This window comes from Phoxinus phoxinus (genome assembly GCF_949152265.1).
Source record: "Phoxinus phoxinus genome assembly, chromosome: 6".
Lineage (NCBI taxonomy): Eukaryota > Metazoa > Chordata > Actinopteri > Cypriniformes > Leuciscidae > Phoxinus > Phoxinus phoxinus.
In genome coordinates this window covers 10,606,489-10,628,505 of record NC_136881.1, presented here as the reverse complement: position 1 = coordinate 10,628,505, position 22,017 = coordinate 10,606,489, and the positions used below count along the sequence as shown (strand labels likewise).

At 37.2% G+C, this 22,017-nt stretch overlaps 1 protein-coding gene across 3 annotated transcripts; it reads right to left on the bottom strand.

Annotated features, from left to right (window-relative positions):
- Positions 1 to 210: 210 nt before the first annotated feature.
- LOC307000022 (uncharacterized protein) lies at positions 211 to 8,404 on the bottom strand. 3 transcript variants are annotated; one of them, XM_079615227.1, is made up of 18 exons: positions 7,938 to 8,404; positions 7,459 to 7,576; positions 7,078 to 7,170; positions 6,725 to 6,935; positions 6,236 to 6,405; positions 6,042 to 6,140; positions 5,626 to 5,858; positions 5,359 to 5,537; positions 5,178 to 5,271; positions 4,676 to 5,020; positions 4,345 to 4,462; positions 4,177 to 4,268; positions 3,952 to 4,069; positions 3,573 to 3,689; positions 2,782 to 2,973; positions 2,406 to 2,558; positions 1,394 to 1,596; positions 211 to 1,209 (listed from the first exon to the last, which is right to left on the bottom strand). In XM_079615227.1, exons 1-17 carry the CDS (start codon positions 8,037 to 8,039, stop codon positions 1,394 to 1,396), a joined length of 2,637 nt encoding a protein of 878 aa, XP_079471353.1. In that variant the 5' UTR covers positions 8,040 to 8,404; the 3' UTR covers positions 211 to 1,209. The 3 variants fall into 3 exon arrangements, with proteins under 3 accessions (XP_079471353.1, XP_079471351.1, XP_079471352.1); XM_079615225.1 differs by having other exon boundaries at positions 1,394 to 1,590; positions 7,938 to 8,363; XM_079615226.1 differs by having other exon boundaries at positions 7,507 to 7,576; positions 7,938 to 8,181.
- Between the last annotated feature and the right edge of the window lie 13,613 nt (positions 8,405 to 22,017).

Sequence of the window (22,017 nt, the reverse complement as noted above, 5' to 3'; positions counted from 1 at the left end):
TACTTATTATGATAGATCTTGTTTAATTACAAACAAGGTTGATTGTTTGAAAATAAGTAAAAAGACATGCATTAAAGTAATTAATTAATAATGCAGTTTGATGTTAAACAGTTTATCTGTAAACAAGATTCCATAGTGTGATGTTTTTATCAACTATAAAAATTTTAAATATTGTTTTTCAATAAAGTATGAAAAAGTAAAAACAAAATATTCATCTTTGGAAATACTTTATTTCTTGTCTTTCACAACAATACCAGTGAAAATACACCAAATGCATATTTGTCAAACAAGCCATAAGGCTGTATTTAAAAACATTGGACTGTGAGGTTAAGTTCACTTGCAAAAAGCTCCAGCAGAACAAAGAATTAAGTCATCTGTCAACTGTAATAATATACAATATAAATTATAATCATAAAATAAAAAACGGTGTATTTTTCTGTTACATACTATAATGCATCTTTGCAGTAAATAATATAAAGTTACACAACAGTTATATACACTCAATCAAGTAGTGATCCATAGGCAGCCTCCTCTGGGGAAAAACAAAATGTCATAGACTGACACAGACACTGCTGCTGCACCACAGAATAAGTGAATATTAAGAAATGCAATCAAGAATGAGTTTTTACATTAAGGCCTAAATGTGATGATAGATTATAGATAAATTGTCATGAGGTCACCAAGGTCATCATGTGCTTACAAGATTTCATGGCAATCTGCCCAATTAGACAATATTCAATTTTACATTCTGGTCTAATGATTGTGCTACAGGGAATGTCATAAGGTCAACATGACATGATTCATTGCTCAGCAAATTACAGAAATCGGTTCATAACATTTGTTGTATGCAAGTCAAAAGTTTAGCCTAACGTTGGTGCAAAAGGAAAGGTCACAGGGTCACCACAATTAAGGGGAGTCTCTCTTAAAAGAGTATACACTACCCTAATATCATTTAAGCCCAGTAATTACATCTGGAAATATCATACATGCAAAGTTTACATTTTTGGATAATATTGGTGCACCTATACTGAGAGGTTTGTGCATTTTCAATGAACTGTGCAATGTGCTTACTAAATTGCTTGTAAAATCTAAAGACACAGTTTGAATTTTCAACAAGATTTTGATGTGGTTCATCAATCAGCATACTAATAATACACAGATATAGGGCAAGTCCATTTCCTTCAACATAGTCCTTCGTGCAGCTTCCATCTGGGGAAATACAGAAAAACAAGAAAGCAAGAATTAGGATAAGAGGATGAATTTCAGCTGTTTTAGAATAAGTAAGGTGTGTAAAGCATTAATAAAATACACAAATGAATTATTAAGAATAACAGTAAGAGGGGGTTATTCCAAAAAACAAACAAACAAACATACATAATAATAAATAAATTACCTAAATTGTGTTTTCCTCTTCATCCTCACTGGTGTCTGGACTACTGAGGCCACTTTGATCTTCCTCTTCAACATGTAGAAGGACAGAGGCCTCAGGACCTAAGGCAGTCTTGTACTGTTGGAGGACCACTTGGAACCTTTCTGACACCTCTGACAGTCTTCTTCTTAAGAGACAGCAAAGTCCCTCATTTCCCTGGTCTACGTCTCAAAATACAAACGAGATTACATTAAAGACAAACTATATTAAAGGTTGCATCAGTGATTTCAGGCCCAAACATAAATTATCACATTCATCTAATCTTTCCTAACGATCCGCTAGCTGACCGCCCCATAAGTAAAAAAAAAACGCCCCGTCAAAAAACGTGTCTCTGTAGGCAGCCTAGGCTCTGAGATCTGCACACAAAAACAATTGCGCTTACCACAACTCAAAACCAAAATAAATAGTGTTCCAACCAATCACCGACAGGGGTGGGTGTTGTGAGGTTTTCGCGTGCAGCCGTCATAGGCAGCCGTGCACGAGCGCAAAACCTCACAACACCCGCCATGATTGGTTGGAACACTATGTATTTTGGTTTTGAGTTGTGGTAAGCGCAATTGTTTTTGTGTGCAGATCTCAGAGGCTGCCTATAGAGACGCGTTTTTTTGACGGCTTGCTTATGGGGCGGTCAGTTAGCGGATCGTTAGGAAAGATTAGATGAATGTGATAATTTATGTTTGGACCTGAAATCACTGATACAACCTTTAAGATTGCTTCATAAGGCCAAATAACTTAAATGGAGTAAAAAAGATATCACCAATTCAAATCTTCAAATCAAAGCAGGATGATTGGCATTTTTATGTGTACCGCTGACATGGGACCAGGCTAGCTTCTGTATAAAACAACTTTTATGTATATCCCAAAGGACCACGGCAAAGAGAGCCATAACCGTACTACTCCATCCAAGTTCTGTGACTGATGTGTTTTGTTGTATGTTTTTAACACATTAGATGGACAGGGTTTTAATTAAACTTACCCTCCTCAGCCAACTTGTTCTTGAGAAGCATTGCCAGGCTCTGCAACCACGTGCAGTGTTGTGCCATCTCCAAAACCAAAACTCTTGTTTCCTCATGCAGTCGCCTTGTTAACATCACTTGGTCGTGCACTCGTTTCTTGATTGAAATGTTTGCTAAGAATCAATAACAGTTATATGTATACATGAGACAATCTTGCATAATCACTACAAACATTGACTTTTTTTATCAAATTGATACATAAGAAAACTGAAAATACACCATTAAACTAAATTAATATTACAACACTCAATATGTAACATGCATGCCTTAGTTCAGTATACTCTATAAAGCAGAACTGTAAATAAATTCCTGTGAAGCATCTAAAAACAGACATACCACTGCCATGAACCTCCCACGGCCATATTTGAGACACAGTGCTCTCTCCAGTTAGGGAATGCTCCACCACAGCTACGTCAATGGTTGTTGCAGAGTCTAGTACAAGATCATTGTATTTCTGTATCTCCTGAAGAAGGAGTTTTTTGTCTTCTGCCAGCTTCCTTCGAAGGCGATGGCGAAACTTGCTGCTGTCTAGAAAGACATGAAGTACAGAGGCAGAGGTTTTTGACAGAACTCTTCAACAAGAAAAAAATTATAGCACCAAAAAATTGAAAAGCAAAGCTTCAGTTATTGAAGTATGTGAAAATTATAATGTAGACTGACATGGGAAACAAATTGTCCAGTGTGTAGCATTTTTGGGGGAATCTATTTGCAGGAATAACTAACACACACTTTTCATGATTGCCTGAAAATAATAATTGTGCATTAATTCATTTAGAATGGGCAGTTTTTTATCTAAATACACTCCCCTTCCACGGAGGCCGCTATGTTGCACCTCCATGTTCCTACAGTAGCCCACAACGGACAAAAAAAACACTGGGTTTAAATAGTACCTCTCACATTTTCTCGTCGGCTACCGTAGCTTGGAAAGATAGAGGTGAGGGAAGCTGGTTGCAATCGTCAAACCTTACTGATAGATACCACTAAATCCTACAGACTGGTCATTTAAAGAACAGAATTCAATGATTGAGCTGAACTGTGCTACTACATTATTTGCTAATTCCATGTTGGTGGAGTAGGATGCATACAGTAGCCTGAATTGATCCACCTAATATATTATATAGTTATACCATTCTGACGGTAGAGGGTTTGCTTCCGGTGCCTCACACTAAGGTAGAGCCCCTCAATCGATTGCTGCATTCCTCTGTGTGTTGTGCCTTGACTGGCATGAGATGTATCAGGTGTCTCTGTAGAAGATATAGTGAAAGCAAATTCACTGTTAAAACAACACAGAACCGTTTCTCTGTTTGAATTTTAATCCAACTTATTTAAACTTTGTATGTGCACTTCCTGCAGGGAACTGGAATATACTAATAAACCTGACATACATGTGGAATCACATTAGATGATGATCCGCCTACTATTTTGTTTGCTGCTCTTTAATATCAAACATAAAATTTAGATTGTAGAAAGGGATGTTTGTTGTTTCTTTTATCTGGTCATGCTTACCACCAGCTGCCCATTCCTTTACATCAGATAGCCACTGTGACACCACTTCATCTGTGCAATCTAGCTCTGTTTTTTGGTCAGCTAGCCTTGCAGTCTCATCATGGAGTCTCTGACAAGTCTGATGAACAGTGTTATACAATAATCAGGATTAAAACTTTGTATGATTAACAACAGGCCAAGTAAACACAACAAAAGGACACACAAAACAATTAATATGAGACTTACCTTCACATATCTTGTGGAAAGTGCCTGATGTAAAGAGAGATTTTTTTTCTCGTTCCACCCCATTGCATGCAATGTAAGCATGTCCACCCGTGCTGTTGAAAGCAAATAATGAGGTTATGATGATCAATCTAAAAAAAAGTATACACGAATATTGCAAACTCCGATCACCTGCTTTGGACATATATTTGGTCGTCAGGGCACAACGTGAGAGGTAGCTGTTCACTTGCTCCACCTCCTCACCAGCGGTTGTCCCTGCTCCTTCCTGGTTCCTGCCACTCCAATTAATCTGTTAGTAAAGGGTGGAAGAAATTCAATTTAATTTAATTTATACAGCCCAATATCACAAACCAAAATTTGCATCAAAGGGCATTACATTCCATGCAAGAAATGGTTATGCAAAAAGACAAGATAATATAGTGTAGCTTAACTTATATTTCATATCATTAATGTGCTTGTAAATATTACAAATGTACATATGATGCCAAAATATTATACACACCTCACACTTAGTAGCATGGGCTCGAGCATGCATTACACTGAGAAAGGGTTTCATAGTGGTCAATTCCTGAAGAGCAGGAAGGACACTAGCAACTTTCTCCAGGTATGGCCAGTATTTGCATGCCACGTCCATTGCGAAGAATTGTGCCTTGGCTGGCATGAGCTCCCTTTGAAGGTACAGAGGGTAGGCAAATATCTCCCCCCTGTACATATTAAGGGCTTTCAAAAGGAACCCATGGCGACATACAGCAACCTCCATCCCCTCTTCATCCAATTTTGAAGCCCTCCTTGAAGTTTCCCTCGCTGCTGTCCACTGGGAGTCCCCACATGTGCCTCTTCCCTGTGTCTATGACACACATAACAAACACGACAAATCAAATAAAAGCAATGGCGGCATTCAATATATGGCATTTATTCTCTCAATTTGATTTTGTAATTGGTAGGCAAGAGTAATTGATGTGGGGGTTACGTTTATTATTGTAACAACTATTTTGTCAACTTGCATTTTTCACTGCTTTCTGTATGGTGTCAACAAATCTAGACACCGCACTGTCTTCAGCCACAAAGAGCCCCTCAAAAAAGCCAGGATCATCAGAGCTGAGGAAGAAAGAAAAATAGAAAATCCATTCATGAAATATATGAAGTAAAAAAATAAATCAATAAAAAGACTGGAAGAAAGATCACCTTCCGTTTCGGCGAAAGCGATATAGCTTTCTGTTTCCATCTGCTGAAACAGCCAACATTTCCGGCGTGCAGGCTGGGCAAGTGAAAGGAGCACTACAGCAGAGCTGGTCTTCCTCAAATGATGCATACGAAAGCTCTAAGAAGCTGCGCTGCAATGCATCGCCGTTGATAGGTCCAGACTGGAAAATATATAGAATGAAATAGTATTTTGATATTGTCTGCTTATGGAATTTTTTTTTATAAAATGGTAATAACATTTACACTTACTCTTCCTCCACACTTAGTGCGATGTTCCAGCAGCTTTGCGAAGGCTTGTCTGGAGAATCCCGGAGAGATGATCTTGAGTTCCTGGAGGGAGCTCAAGACGTCCAGTGTATAAAGTGTGGAATTGGTGATGGAGGCTGGCCAATATCCACTTCTTAGGAGGTCTTTAAAGTCAGGGGTCCACTGCTGCTGGCATGTTTGACATTCATACAGTGGCTGATGCAAGTCAAAACGCCCTTGGAACCAAAAAAATTATTAAAAATATAATACACATTTACCACATACTTAATTTTACAACACTTAGTTCATTATGCACATTGTGAATGGTTGAGAGACATTGCACAAGTTCCACAGCACACTAGTGTGAAAAACATAAAATCTACAATATATATATATATATATATATATATATATTTTACCATTGATGGTAATTAAAATCACTGGTTTGCCTGGTAACACAGTAAAGTTTGTGCCTCCACAGGAGCAGTCTGGCACCTTCACAGTTGGCAAAATGCAAGCTGGCAAAAAGAAGGAAAACCAATTATTTAGATTATCTATAACTGTCTGCAGACACACATTGAACAGCAAAATTAAAGCTTTCATGAGAACGTACCTTGCTCATGGGTGCAATATCCATCTTCCCCTTTAATGATGCATGTGGTCGGAGGAATGGCTTCAAAAAAACCACGAATCACGCATTCCCTGTTGTGGAGTGGCTGTTTTTTGTGATGCAATACATCACAGTCCCCACAGAACCACTCCTCAGGAAAACACTCTCTGCACCTAAGGAGAAAATAAAACAATATTATAATATAATACATTATTACAGGTGAATAACTCATATAAAGTACTGTACACTATATTTAAGCTATTTCACTTTTACTAGGTTTGATTTTATTGTATAGGATTGCATAGTGCCTCAGTGTTTAGCACTGTCACCTCACAGCAAGAAGGTCCTAGATGTACTTTTCTCATTAATGTGTTTTTCATCTGGGTATCTAAGTCTTCTCCCATCCCAAAAGACATGCATCTTAGCCTATAAAGCAGGGCACTCAGCAAACCTACCCTGGGTAATTGAAGTTTGGTATTAATGAAAACCAACCTAATAACAGCAGGCTCGTTGCAAAGGCAACACAGGGGATGACCAACAGCCTCTTTTGAAATAAGGCATTTTAGGTGGTATGGTCTTGCTTCTTTCCAGCGCTCAGAGGCTTTCTGCTGCCGAAAAGACCATGATGATGCAGAGCTACTTTGAGGCTGAGCAGCAGAAGAACATGACGCCAAAATATCAGAGAGCCTCTCCATATTTTTTTCTGTAAAGAAAATCCAAAAATAAAGCGGTAAGGGATCATTTACTGTAGATAAGGAACAATTAAAAGTCAACTGATCAGTATTAGAATGAACACTTTTTTTATACTGTACACATGCATAAATTAATTCATCACTGTGAATTACCAAATTCCTCTTGATGATTTAGTTTTGTTGAGGTTGCAGTAAGTGGAACCTCCACACTGGATGACAGGGAGCACTCAACCGTGGGGTATGTGGCTGTAAAACAGCACATAGAAGAATTAGAACAAGTTAGGCTATCACACTCTATTCTTGTTCTTCTTTTCAAACTATATACTAAACAATTTATGAAATCAGACATATTTTTGTTAGGTAGTTGGTAGTGTCTTCTACATTAGTGTCACTGAAAGGTTTATCTACTTTTTAATGTCTTTTTAGATATTTGAATATTTTAAACTCTAAATAAACAATTACATTGTTCTAATTTGAGTTGGTCCAACATTGTCATAGTAAATTCCTACAAATGTCAAATAATCCAGATATAACCTGTAGCGGAGGCTTGGCGTCGCCCTCCTCGCCTCCCCCTCGGCTTACCACGTCCTACAGAGTCTCTTTTAGAGGTGTGTGGAGGGTCTCGTACACGTTTCCTCTCATCAGCTGCTTTCTGTGTATTGGAGTGAATATTTCTTGTAAGACTGATGTTGATAAAAGTACGGTAACCAAAAGGCAGGTAACTTGTGAAAGGAAAACACAACATAGTGTGTTAGTAAGGTGTTGAACAGCTTAAATGAGCCTTGGAATAGATTCTCCAAGTCTCCGTAACTCAGAGGGATGGAACTGCATATACTATTATTATTATTATTATATTCCCTTATTAACACATGTCACAGAGCATGGTAGGATGCATCATGCAATATACCTGTATTCAATCTTCTGCACTCATCATTCTTACATATTCCTCATCACGTTTTACTTTAATTTGTTATGTTTGTTATAAAATGATTGAGGTGTACAAAAACTCTAACCTTGGCTTCAGCTAGAATGTGTTCATGTTTCAGCTCCAGAGCCATGCGTCTCCCCTCTTGGTAGTGGGGATCCTTTGAATCAAGTTTGTGCTTGGTGGCCATTGCAATGCAGTCAGACACAGACAGACAGTCAGATACAGACAGACAGACAGTCAGATACAGACAGACAGACAGATACAAACAGACAGGCTGACAAAGATGGGTAAGACAGACAAGTAGACAAAGACAGACAGGGAGGAAAGAAAGAGCAATAGATACAGACCGTGAGATAGATAAAGATTGAAGAGATGGACAGAAATATAGATACAGTGAGAACAGAGAGGATGTAAGATATAGAAAATGAAGAGATAGAGGTTGGCTCTTAAAAGTGCCTTTGGGTTTTTGACAATGAGGTTCGGATAGGTTAGACAGGTGATATGTTTTACAGGATCTGCAGGGAGAACAACAGAAAATGTTAATTATGTAGTGTTATGTTGATATAAGATTTAAAAAGTGTACCCTAATAGTGAGTGATTCCCATTTTCTTATAAATGCTTAGGATAAATAAATACATATCACGTTGTTCCTATTTCCTGTGCTACTGTTAAAAGTCGCGTAACATTTTTTTTTTAATTCATTTTTATTAATATATATATATATATATATATATATATATATATATATATATATATAGAACCTATATCTAGGACTAGAACATGTTTTTTTATAATAACATCGTAATTTTATTAATTTTGGATGTGTAAATAATGCTTATGAATTCATCTTGCTTATTAGACTGTTGTAAGCGACTTACCGTGGTGGAATCGCGCTGGGCAATGGTTTCTGCGATGGTCGCACACACAGTGACGTGTTGCACAATATTGCGCCAAAATATCAATCATAATTAAAAAGTACAGTCTTAATATTTTATATCCGTGCTCAAAATTTTAAAGGGGTCAGCAAATGTCCAAGTGAAGGAAACACGAGTATGTAGCCATTACATTTAAACACATATCACTTCCCAGAATGCATCCATCTCTTTGCCAAAGGATATGTCCATATAAAGTAATATAAACATTTCTGCAGTAGGCTATATAATTAATTTATTACAACTTCATAATCAGTATTGAGATGAAAGTTCTATAAAAGTAGGCTATTCTTTTTTTCCTTTTTTTGGCGCAAAAAAAACAAAAAAACAACAAAGTAGGCTCACTATAATTAAGCCATTGCAAATTGAAATACCATCGACAATTATAAAATATCCCACAATAAATTAAGGCATGTTTTAAGCCTACAGCAAATATGCAGTCCTGCAATTATGTCGTTTTAATGTCGTCCAAAATTATATTAAAAAGAGAGGAAAAATCGTGATATTACCGAATTAGAAAAGGGTTTCAGCTAGCTACCCTCGACGTTATGGACGTGAGGGGGAAATTACAATATGTGATCGAAAATTATCAAATATCCCACCTAAATTAATGAATGTTTTAAGCATATAGAAAATATACCGTCCTGTAATTGTGTAATTTTAATGTATTAAATTATATAAAAAAGAAAGGAAAAAGAGTTAGTGTTAAATAATTAAAGTTCAAAATTCAAAGATGAGGGATTTCTCAAATCTATCGGACGACCCTCTCCGTTGTCAAGTGACGAATGGGGGTACCCTCAACGTCGGCTTTGGACGTGAGGGGGGAAATGACCAAACGGCATAGCCTATGTTGCAAAGAAAAACGTGGTGCAGGCACGGAAAATACGTCCCATTGAAATACATTATATTGAAAGTCGTGTTGTGTGGCACGAAAAAAAAAGAAGGAAATTCGTGCCTAGGACACGAATCAATTCGTGTTGAGTCGCCTACCGATTAGAAAGCAATACAACAAGGATTCAAATCTCCTGATTAAATGTTGAGTGAGTAATGTAGCCCTTAAAGTTTACAAAATGAATAACAATTGTAAAAAAAAATAGTGTGCTCTCGGAAGAAAGACATGGTCCAGGCACGAAAAATACGTGTCCCATTGAAATACATTGAAAGTCGTGCGGAGTGACACGAAAAAAAAGAAGGATATTTGTGCCCTTGGACACGAATAAATAGATTAATGTTGAGTAGCCTAACGAATATAAAGCAATAAAAACGAGGATTAAAATCTCTTGATTAGAGTAATGTAGCTCTTAAAGTTTGCAAAATGAATAACAATTGAGAAAAAACAATACTGTGCTCTCGAAAGAAAAACGTGGTGCAGGCACGAAAAATACGTCCCATTGAAATACATTAGATTGAAAGTCGTGCCGAGTGACACGAAAAAATGGGGCAATTCGTGTCCATGAACACGAATCAATAGATTAAATTTCGTGACTATTTCACGAACTGCCGTGAGACTGGGTTGTATTAAATGAAATGCCAGCGGTTTGCTTGCAATCGGCAAAGGTGCATTATCGCCACCAACTGGTGTCTATTATTCAAGCTCTCAACGGAAGAATCTGGGTGTGACGCGTTTGGCAAAATAGGTCCACAAACGCTAAATAAACCTAAAATTCTCGGGACAGGAGCATGTGTCCAAATTTTAATCTTAACCGTTCTATTTCATCAGATACGATCTGTAAACAGGGCTTTAAGTGTAAAATACCGAACTTGTCCTTTAACTACACAATTTCAAATGAACAACCAGCCAGATTACTATATCAAATAATAAATTATACAGATATTTTTTTTTTAAATAAATAGTAATATTCAGCAAGGATGCATTAACTTGACAAGAAAAGTGACATTAAATACATAATAATGTACAAACGTTTTCTCTTTCAAATAAACACTGTCCTTTTGAACGTAATATTCATCAAATAATCCTGTTTTCAACATTGATAATAATATGAAATGTCAAGCAGCAAATCAACTGCATACTAGAATGATCTGAAGAACATTAAAGACTGGAGAAATGGTTAAAAATACATTTTAAAATGCGTTAAAATATAAATCAGTTATATTCCACAATATTGCCGTATTATTACTGTTTTTACTTGCCTTGATGCAAATAAGAGACTTCTTTCAAAAACACACATAAAATTACTGATCCTGAACTTTTGAAGGTTGTTCTTGCGTTAAGAGATTTATGTGCATGGAGGTAGAACACACACACACACACACACACACACACACACACACACACACACACACACACACACACACACACACACACACACACACACACACACACACACACACACACACACACACACACAAAAACTCAAAAGTTTATGCATGATTTGTAATGGCGGTTATTTAAGTGATTACATATTTATCCTTTCTTGAGGTATATGTGCATGTTTGGATGAAGGTTAGTTAGATGGAAATGGTGAAAGTGGAGTACAGTTGCAGTACAGATTAAGATTTTCTCTGTCTGTGATTTAATCTCTCACATTTTTGTTTGGACCAAAAGTATTTTGAGAGTGAGGGAACAGGGTTGGCCTCTGATTGGTCATTTCTTGTCTGCCAGCATGTTTATTGCTGAGGACAGTCTCTGGGTCTGATCCCAGGACTGACAGCTGGCGTACACACACACACACACACACACACACACACACACACACACACACACACACACACACACACACACACACACACACACACACACACACACACACACACACACACACACACACACACACACACACACACACACACACACACACACACACACACACACACACACACACTCACACTCTCTCTCTCTCTCTCTCTCTCTCTCTCTCTCTCTCTCTCTCTCTCTCTCTGCTCAGAGCTGGTCATTTCTGAGGTTGGCAGCTTTTCACTCTGTAACAGCTCTGAAATTGTATTGCTTAGAGGTTGCTCTTTCATAACGGTTTGTTTCATGCAAGTTTGTTTCAGATGTGTCTCCTAAAGTTCCTTAGAGATATAAAGAGATATAAAAATAGAAGAAATAAGACTGTCATACTGCAAGAATATAAAGTATGAGGATAGCATTGCTCAGATCATTTGCTCTTAGATGTATCTGATTAGAAATGCTTGAGATCTCTCTTTCAATAACAGTTTTTAGTGTCTTGTCAAATATAGGCACAATCTGAAACTCTTAAGGAGTCTAAACATATTACTGTCTAAGAGCATTGAAATACAGTTTTTCTGAATTGCTAAAACACTAAACCCCATTCTCTGAACCAAATTCTCAATAGTCTAAACCAATTTGTCGAATAAATCACTCTTTCTGTAAAACATTAAGCAAGTTCAGGTAGTTAAAACACCGTTTGCAAATCTCGCACTCTTTTTTTTCAAAACTCTAAACACATTCTCACTCACTAAAACACATTTTGCACTGTGATGCACTTATGTTTCAAATTGCTAAACGCAGGTAGGCGAAAGTTAAACACAACTGCAACACTGTTGTCATTGTTTAGTACACACAACGACTCAAAATTGGAGTGGAGAATGTTGTCAAGGCTGGATCTGCTTTAGGGTTTTGCCTGCAGAGATGACATTGTCTGTGGAGATGTGGAGAAACTCCTCTGGCCGGACCAACATGAAGACATGATTCTTAAGCAGAATAAAATATCTCTCACTGACCTTGATTTTGCAGTTGCACAACTCTTCTGAGCATACTTTACTGTTACATGCTTTTCATTTAGAGTTTTTTTTTACTGTAGCCTTTTTGGCTTTTGCAGTGTGGTCACTGTATTTTCACAGTATGTAAGTGGTGAATATACAGACATTCGATAGGCCTACTATTCAATATTCAGGACAATACTATACTTGCAATGGATACAGTATACAATTTATTCACCTTACTATACTGTAAGTTGTCTTTACTATATTTTTTACATAATTGCAAAATGTGTTTACTTTGTTACAATGTTTTTTTCTGTAACTGCATGCTTTGGATTCTGTGTTCTCCTTTTTTTAATGTAGTGTCTAATGAATGATCTTAATTTGGTTTTGTGTTTAAGGTCTTGAGAAAGTGAGTGATGGTTTCAAGAAATGTGTTTTAGCAATTTTTTCAGTTAGTTGGCAAGAATTTTATTTTACTAAAATAAATGACAAAATAACAAAAACAATTATAAAACTGAAAAAATAGAAAATGCTAATCCAAAATATTAATAAATACTATACTATAAATAATATTAAAACAATACTGTCTAGGAGAAAAAATAATAATCTGTGATTTCTCTATATGTATGTTTTTTAAAACAGGTTTTTAAAGGGGACATATTATGCCCCTTTTTACAAGATGTAATATAAGTCTCAGGTGTCCCCAGAATGTGTCTGTGAAATTTAAGCTCAAAATACCCCACAGATCATTATTGAGTGGAAGGAAAAACATGCTGTTTTCGTGTATGTATCTTAAAAAGCAAATGAGCTTTCATTTCATTTTCTCGTTTTCCAGAAGAGGATGGAGCCTTTACAGCTCGTGCCTCGGATACTATATACTTCTGATAGTTTTCTAAACGCACACATCCGGAGCACGCGCACAGAAAGCTGGATGTCAGCCGGCGCGTCCCGTGAGTATTAAACTAAGTTCTCTTTCGCGTCTTATTGTGCTTAAGATATCAAATACACACAAGGTTTTGTCATAAACACACAAAGTTCACATAAAGTCAGTTATGTCTGTGAACGTAAACCGCAAGTAAATAAATTGCATGTGTATAGATCTATGTGTATTTAAGTGAAAGCAGCGTAATATAGTACAGAATTGCTGTTAATATGAATCAAACAACAGAAAATCACTCACTGCTCTTGATTAATAACTTTAGTAGCTTTAATAGGAATACATTTCTAACCTGATTGCTGCTGTTCAATGCTCTGGGCTGGAGAGGAGATAATCATGGCGGATGTATAGATCACTCAGGGCGGGTCTATGCTAATAGGGAAGAGTCCGTCAGCAGTTGTGGGCGGGGCCTAGGCAATGTGATGTCATTGCATAGAAACTGAAAACGGCTTATTCTGAGACACTGCTTATGATTTAAAAAGGAGTGGGTGGATTTTTACCATTATAGGGTGGTTTTGTACACACTGCCGACACACATTTATGTTCAAACACCATGTAAAAGTGAATTTAGCATCACAGGTCCCCTTTAAAACTGGGGTCTAGTTACCCCTTGGGCACAGTACGGAGAGCATTTTACTAAATGTATTTTTAAGGCTGTCAAAGTTATCACGTTAACTTAAAACATGAATTAAATGTGCTTATTTATGCTGGCAGTAATTTAACACATTTACTGAATTTGATACCTTTACTGTCAAATCAACAGCCCTAGTTTGCCACAGTAAGGCATAAAAAGTAAATCTACATTCTTGTCTTCATATCACGATTCAATTAAAGATATATATATATTTTGTTAAATAAGTTTTTCCCACACAATTTAAATGCATCTTCTTTATACATGAAAATGTATAGCTGCCTTTATTTTTAACAAATGGAAAATCGTCATGTTTGGTGGCCCCTGCCATTAAAGCCTTCTTTTAAAATATCCTCTTCACCGAAAACTCAGCCTCTTCACACAATCTTTTATGATTAAAAGAGTCTCAATGCTGAAGCATCACAGGTGCGAATTAAACAAGATTTATCAGCAGCCAGCTACAGGTTTGCGATATGATTCGCAGCCAGCCGATCATGGATCAGTTGGCTTTGTAAAAAAAACACACATACGAGGCACTAAAAGCGTGTTTCATACCAGCAGTCCGGAGTCATATCTGTCAACGCTTTGTTGCTGTGCTGTCAGCAAACAAGAACTTCTCCTGAGAGTCTACTTGAAGAACCATCACTCTGCCAACAAATTAGCAAATGCCTGGGCCGCTTGGCGAGCATGTGTCTGTGTGTGTGTCTTGACAGAATTCATTTATGGAAGTGTTTTGTGACGCTGCATCTGTGCCAACATCTCAGCGAGGCTTTTGGCAGTCTAAAAATGTGTGTGTGAAAGAGACAGAGTGGAAGGATTTTTTGCTTGGCTCTCAGGGGAATATACTCATGGCCGTTCGTATCTAGAAGTGTGTGTGAGAACCGGATTGCCTTTATGTGTGTGTTTATTCTCCGTGGAGGAAGGTGGAGGTGGCTGGGGTGTTGGCGGATGGTGGAGGTTGGTGTTGTTAGGTAGAGGTATACAAACAAACACACAGTGACCCAACCATCTGCTTTTGAGCTCCTCAAATAAGACCAAGGCTTTTCTCTGTGTATGTGTGTGTGTGTGCCACCACGAGCGGTTCGGTGGGAATCTGTGGCTCCAACTTCTCCTCCTTTGGCTACAGATCCTTCCCTCTCTGATTTTTCTTTTCTCTATCACCTCATCATTTTTTCACTTGGTTGGGACGCACACACCACACGCTATCACGTGAGCGTTTGTCATTATTGTTGTTTTGTCTGTAGTAGCTGTTGCTTTTCTTTGTAATTGGTCTCTAGGTGAGATGTTATTGGTATTTACATTTATGCTTTTGGCTGATGCTTTTATCCAAAGTGACTTAAAGGTACACATTCACATTTATCAGTTCTTGCTTTCCCTGGAAATCAAATCCATGACTTTGGTGTTTGAGCTTCAGGAAAACATTGATGCAGATGGTTATTTACCTTTAGTGTTTTTTCACACTATTACCTTTCTCATTATAACCTTTCTTATAATGGCACACTTTAAATGTCTTTGAAGATTTCATAAAGCAGGTTCTACATTTTCCCCTGTTTTTATTACCATCCTTGTTCAGTACCATTATCAGTTTTTGTTGTTGTTTATAATTTCACTACATTCCCTTTTACATTCCCTTTTTTCACAACATTGCACACTACATTTTTCCTGCATCATTTTTGCCCGATTACCAAAAAAGTTATCGATGTTTCCAGACTTCACAAAAGAAAATTTGGTAGAAATGAACAGGTAGACAAGAATCTAGATTCATCCACTTCACTGCGCTGAACAACAACAAAAAAGTATTTTTCAACCAATCCAACCCCCCAACAAACAATAAAGTGCTGGGATTACTTTTGAAGGCCAACCCGGAGTTTAACATCACCCATGTTTCCCTCCACACAAAAAAAAAAAACAATCGTATTTTTCCTTTTATGAACTTTGAAACCTAAATACAATCGGCAGAAGTAAAAAGATAATCACATGTCAAATAGCATGAATTCAATGTCACTACAACTAAGCTCTTTCAATCTTTATGTAATATCTACAAATTGGAAAGTTTGAGTTAGAATAGTTTATAGAATAGCAAGAGTGTAAGGCATCACTGTATTTTTATGTTGTAGAATAACATGTCAAAATATCTTAAGCTTGTGTTTACCACAGACTATATTTCATGCATTTAACAAAAAAATGCATTCAAAAAAATCCATTGACTTCAGATAATGGAACCAGAAGTGGAAAAATTAAACTTGTTTCTGGGTTTTAGGGCTCATTCCTGTGACACTCTATAGGCATGTTGGTTCCTTCTACTATCTGTCACATCTACTGTAAATGGAGAAATGCTGTTGCTGAGCTAAACATGATCACTGCATAAGTACACGCTCACAGATCATAATTTACATGAAAGAGAGTGCCAGAATTTCTAGATTTTTACATTTAGTGTTGCTTGTCTGTGCACACCTCGTCAGCATAATTAAAAGGACATTGCAATGCAGTTTTGGGCAGTTTTTAGTATGCTGCACATATAGATGGAGTTTGGGGGGCAGAGCTATGAATAAAAAATAATAGAATTGTATTTGTCTTATCACATCATTTTAGTGTAGAATGAGTAAAGCTGTTTGTTGTTTGGATGACAAAAAGTTTTAAAAGTAAAATTTTTAGGCTGATAATTTTTTTTAATTGCTCTACCTCATAAATGTCAAAATGATCGAGATGGCCAATAAAATCAAATAATGCGTGTCTTACTATCACTGTCATAATGCAACAAGAGTTTGTGGAAAGATGTACTGTAAGTAGACAACTGTTTTACAATAGAAATGCTCAGCAACCGACAGTATATAGACTGTCTAGTGATGCAAACTACTTAAGTTATGAAATGTTTCTGCTTTTGAAATATGCGATCATGATTCATGTAATTCATAAATGAATGACGAGACAAGAAATGTTTGCTTTTCTTGACATTAAAAATCAGAATAAGAGTAAATGTGTGCACATTTTAAAATAAAAAAATATTAGTAGTTTAAATTCATTACTTCATAGCTACAATTAGACCTAGAACTTCTTTTAGCCCTCTTATTTAGTTATTCCCTTAAATCCATTTTAATCCTTTAATTATTGAATTCCTTTTTTACTATTGTTATTTATTAAATAATAAAAAAACTAAACACAAAAATGAACACAAGTCTACGTAAAAAAACTAAAAGAAAAGTAACAGTCAGTGATAAAATAAGAACAAAGAAACTAATAACAAGCAATAGGACAACAAACTACAATAGAACAAGGAAATAGACCTACCTGAAAACCTTTAAGCACTAGAAATAATAAATACTAGCCTAAATAAATTGTATAAAATAATCAAATGTATAAAAACACATTTATGTAATGTAAAACATTACATCCAACATTCAGTCATGACAAGAGCATTAAGAAGATTTTCTCTTTTTTGTTGTTTGATTAACATTAATGACACAGATGGCAGCAGGTTTATTAAGCTGCTGTCACTTTAGACCGAATGCAAAGATCCAAGATACTGTTACACATGCGTTTTCTTTCTCAACTATGTTCACTTAAGACATAAATGACTGTGTTTCTGAGGATACGTGCAAAGACGGGCATTTTGACACATAAGTATGTGTATTTAACCATTGAAACCCAAATAGCCTGCAAACAGTTCAGTACTAGCGCTCTCTACGAGCGCTCTTTCGCAGCTTACTGTGCTTTTATGTTTAAAATAACTTTTTTTTAAACCGCAATGCTTAAAAAGCATGCAGACGATAGACTTTCGTGGCCACACAGCACAGCAGCATCACATGATTGTAACCGCGATAGAGAAAATTGTCCAAAATCTCTACCCGTTGACAAATTTCTACCGGTTAATTGTGTCTCGCGGTATATCGCCCATAGTTGCAACTTGCAACTGTAGAGTGTCCTGGGTGGTTGCTTGCTGTCCCAATCAAAAGTCTAGGTCATTCCTTTAATGTACATTTATGAAATATTTTCACCCATTGTATTGTCTTCCAGGTAAAAAGCACTGATCACATAGAGAAAAAAAAATTGCACACCTCTCTTCAACAGGGCTTCATGGTTTGAGGCATTATACATTTATGTAGCCCAAATTAATTTTAATTCACAAAACATTTTTATGAAACATAAAAGAAGATATTTTGAGAAATATCTTAGTGTTTAATGTATTATTTTTTGTCCATACAATGGAAGTCAGTGATAACCACTTGATTGATAACTGTTTGGTTACATTCGTCAAAAATATCTCTCTTTCTTCCCTTCAAATCCTTAGTCTGTGCAGTAGTAATTGTGATTCTCGCCTTGGGGAGCGCATGTATCTCTGTCCCTGCAGTGTCTGTCAAGCATGGCATTTTCCACGCTCCTGTGAAATGGAACAAGCCGATCTCAGTCTGTAGCTGATGTAAATTTATGTGAGCAGTTGCACAGATGTGGATATACATAGAGCTGATGGAGAAGTACCCGCTTGTTAGAGATTTGAGAGCACTTTTGGAACAGTAGTAGGGTGAGGATTAAAACATTTTTGCAAGTAAAAACTTGAATTACTGTATAATTTACAGTGACAAACTGTAAAAGGACATTCACAGAAGTCCCCGAATGACACATCATTTGACTGTTTTATGTACAATTTTGCTTTTTAAACCTTTGAAGAAATTTACTGGCCCCAATACATTAAAAGTTAATTGCGACTTATCTCATAGTGGGACTCTATGCCCTGGTTTCACAGACAAGGCTTAAGCCTAGTATCAGACTAAAATTCATGGTTGAGCTGTTAACTGAAAGAAATTTGCACTGACTTTAAATATGTCAGTGCCATTGCTTTGTCTAAGGATTGCACCAGTAATGTGTTTTTCTAAGGAATTTTTTTTATAAAAGACACTTAAACGTCCTAAATGAACTATGGTCTAATCCTGGCTTAAGACCGATCCTGTATCTTGCATTTGTGACTGTATATATCAGAATTATGGCTTTAAAATAAAAGAAATACATTTTATCTCACAATTATCCTTTTCTGTTTTTTATTCTGAGTTGAAACTGGGCTTCCATGTTGTAAACACTGCGCTACAACACAATTGAAATAACTATCCGGTAACTCCAGGCTTCCAGCCTTAAGGTGGGAGGTTCAACTCTACGGTTTTGAGGGATGAATGTGTCGGCATCCTACTAAATTGCAGTTGCCCTTGAGAAAGACAGTTGCTTAACTATTCATTTAGTCCGTATATAGCCAGGAATAAAAGTGTCTGCTAAATTGGAAATGAGACAATATTAGGACATTTGCCAACCTAACACGATGGATGTGGAAAGCAAAAACTTACGAGGTTGTGCTTTGTGTGCGTGAAAGCAAAACACATCCTAGTGTGTTGGTACTTAATCCATCCTCAATCCATTCGCAGTGGCGTCTTTCGTTCACTCACTCTTTCTAATCTCTGTTATCCATCTCTTAATTAGCCCCTACATCCCGACTGCTCTGACAAACACGAAGACTTGATCTCATTTCATGCTTTTCTTTCTTGTTTTTTTTTTCATCCCTTCTCTCCGTTTGCCATTTTCATCTCGAAGCCGACTCTCCAAAGTGCCGCCCATCCGGAGCTCTGCCAGCTCTGTCGGGGCTGGCTGATGGGGAACGTGGCGTCGTTCCCAAGGACAGTTTAGCCCAAGCGCGGATCATCCCGCTCACACGGTCTCGGAGCGCCACAGTCACCTGGACGGAGACCAGAGAAACAGATTTGTCCCTCACTTCCCTTTCTCTCCCGCTTACCGGCCCTTTTCTCTTTTAGTGTGCATGCTTCCCGTGAGCCTTCTATGTTCGGTAGAAAGCACATGCCAGAGACTGATGGGAACTCGGACTATAGACGATGCGTTTTCCTGTCAAGGTGCTTTAGCAGACACACATGATCACTCTGCGGCGTGAAACTCCAGAAGAGAAGTGCGTATTATTGCTCTGCGGATGCTTTCGCACAGATAGAGCGCGGGCTCAGTAGAGGGAGCGGTAATTAAGTGTTGGTCTGATGGCTGAGATACAGTAATGAGGTAGTGTACGGGGAATATAGAAATGAAGAGGTGTTGTCTCAAATGATCACACACACTCCGAGCGCAGACACAGAGTCGTTAACTAAGGCCCTATGAGACCACATTTGAGCCTTATGATAACATTATATCCCACTCTCTAGCTGACGCTCTCACTCTTTTCTTCTTAGCCCCTCTCCGTCATATTATAATATTCTTTTTTCAACTGCTATTTTTGCGCCACCCCCATCTCCAACAGCCTAAAGGGCAAGGAACGTCTACAAACACATACCCTGAAGAAGTGCAAACAAGTCGCTCACTGTTATTTATCGATGGATGTGGTGTTTTTGTTTGTATTTGTGTGATATTCTGGTCTCTGTTCTCTCGGGTGTCAGCGAGTTTTGCTGTTTTCTTCGGTGCTCCTGCTCTCTATTAGAGGTTCCACACTTCAATCATGTCTACTTCACAAGGAAAAGGCTCGCCCTCGAATGCCGACCCCCTCGGCTTTGCTGCTTATACCACTCAAAAATGCCTCTATACTGCCAGAGAGAAAAACAGACTTGTTTCCATCTTTCAGTGGATAGTTCGCACAAATTTAAATGTTCTGCTCATGTACTCGCCCTCAAGCTGCTCAAACTCTTTATGAATTTTTCTATAAAGCAGAGAAAGGGATATTTAGCAGAACGTCCACTTTTTCTTGCAATTAAAGTAGAGGGTGACCAAGGGCTAAGTTTCAAAAAAGGACAAAAAGCACCATGGATGTACTCTAAATGACTTCGATAAGACTTTTTTAAAGCCACACGATCACTTCGTGTGAAGAATAGACTGAAAGTTTCCCGAAAGTCCTGTTATTATTTATTATTAATAACAATTCATGCTCATGTTATTCCACTTCATAGTTATCGTATTTGTCATCAAAAGCCCATTTATTTTAAGATGTTATTAATTGATAATCTTCACCAAAGATCTGAAATGGACTACAAAAAGTTTGGATTGCCGATGCCGTTTTATGCCATTGGGATTATTTCATTTAAAAACTTTGGCGAGATTTAAGATGATCAGTTACTTAATTTTCAAGAAGACATTTATGGTGTTATCCTTTTTAAGCTTGGCAGATTCCTTGCCATGCTTTTCATAGAAAATCTGTGTGTCAAGATTCTTCAAAATTTGTAATTTATGTTCTACAAAAAATGATATGAGGGTGAGTAAATATATATATTTTTTATTTTGTTCTATTCCTAAACTACAGTTAGAAAGCTTGGGCTTTGATATTTTAATGTTTTTGAAATAAGTATATTATGTTTAACAAGGCTGCATTTATTTGATCAAAAATACAGTAAAAAAGTAATATTGTGAAATACTGTGATGGCAAAGCTGAATTTTCAGCATCATTAATTCATTTTTTCCCTGTCAGATGATTCTGAAATAATTATAATATGCTGATATGTTGAAAAAAATCGCACGCACGCACGCACGCACGCACGCACACACACACACACACACACACACACACACACACACACACACACACACACACAAAATATTCCTGACCCCAAAGTTTTGAATGCTATATGTTGATGTGGAGTGGTCCATGTATACGAATTAGACATCTTAACCTTTTCCAAGTAAAAAGGAAAATACCCAGCCAGTATCTCAACCTATCAAAGTGCCGAACAGTATAAAGTACCCCCATATCTCAACGTCTTGGTCTTTCCATTTTCTCAAATGGAAATTCTACCCATGTCCTCCAGCAGGGGTCAGATTCAAGATCAATGCTTTTCAACTCAACCCACTGAACAATTGTGTTTTGCACTACGCAGAACATCCAGAGGATTGAAACGTGCCTTGAACAGATATCTATCTTGACAGCACTGCAAAGTAACATTAGCTACATGCTGTAACCCAGATCTCCACATGTGGCTTTTCAAAGCTGGTAACATAATGAGTGCAATATAAG

Coding starts and splice junctions, on each gene's coding strand:
- LOC307000022 (XM_079615227.1), bottom strand. CDS start 8,039: ATGGCCACCAAGCACAAACTTGATTCAAAGGATCCCCACTACCAAGAG. Junction 5,859..6,041: donor GATTTTAATTACCATCAATG/GTAAAATATATA, acceptor TTTGGTTCCAAG/GGCGTTTTGACTTGCATCAG. Junction 4,070..4,176: donor TTTCCACAAGATATGTGAAG/GTAAGTCTCATA, acceptor ACTGTTCATCAG/ACTTGTCAGAGACTCCATGA.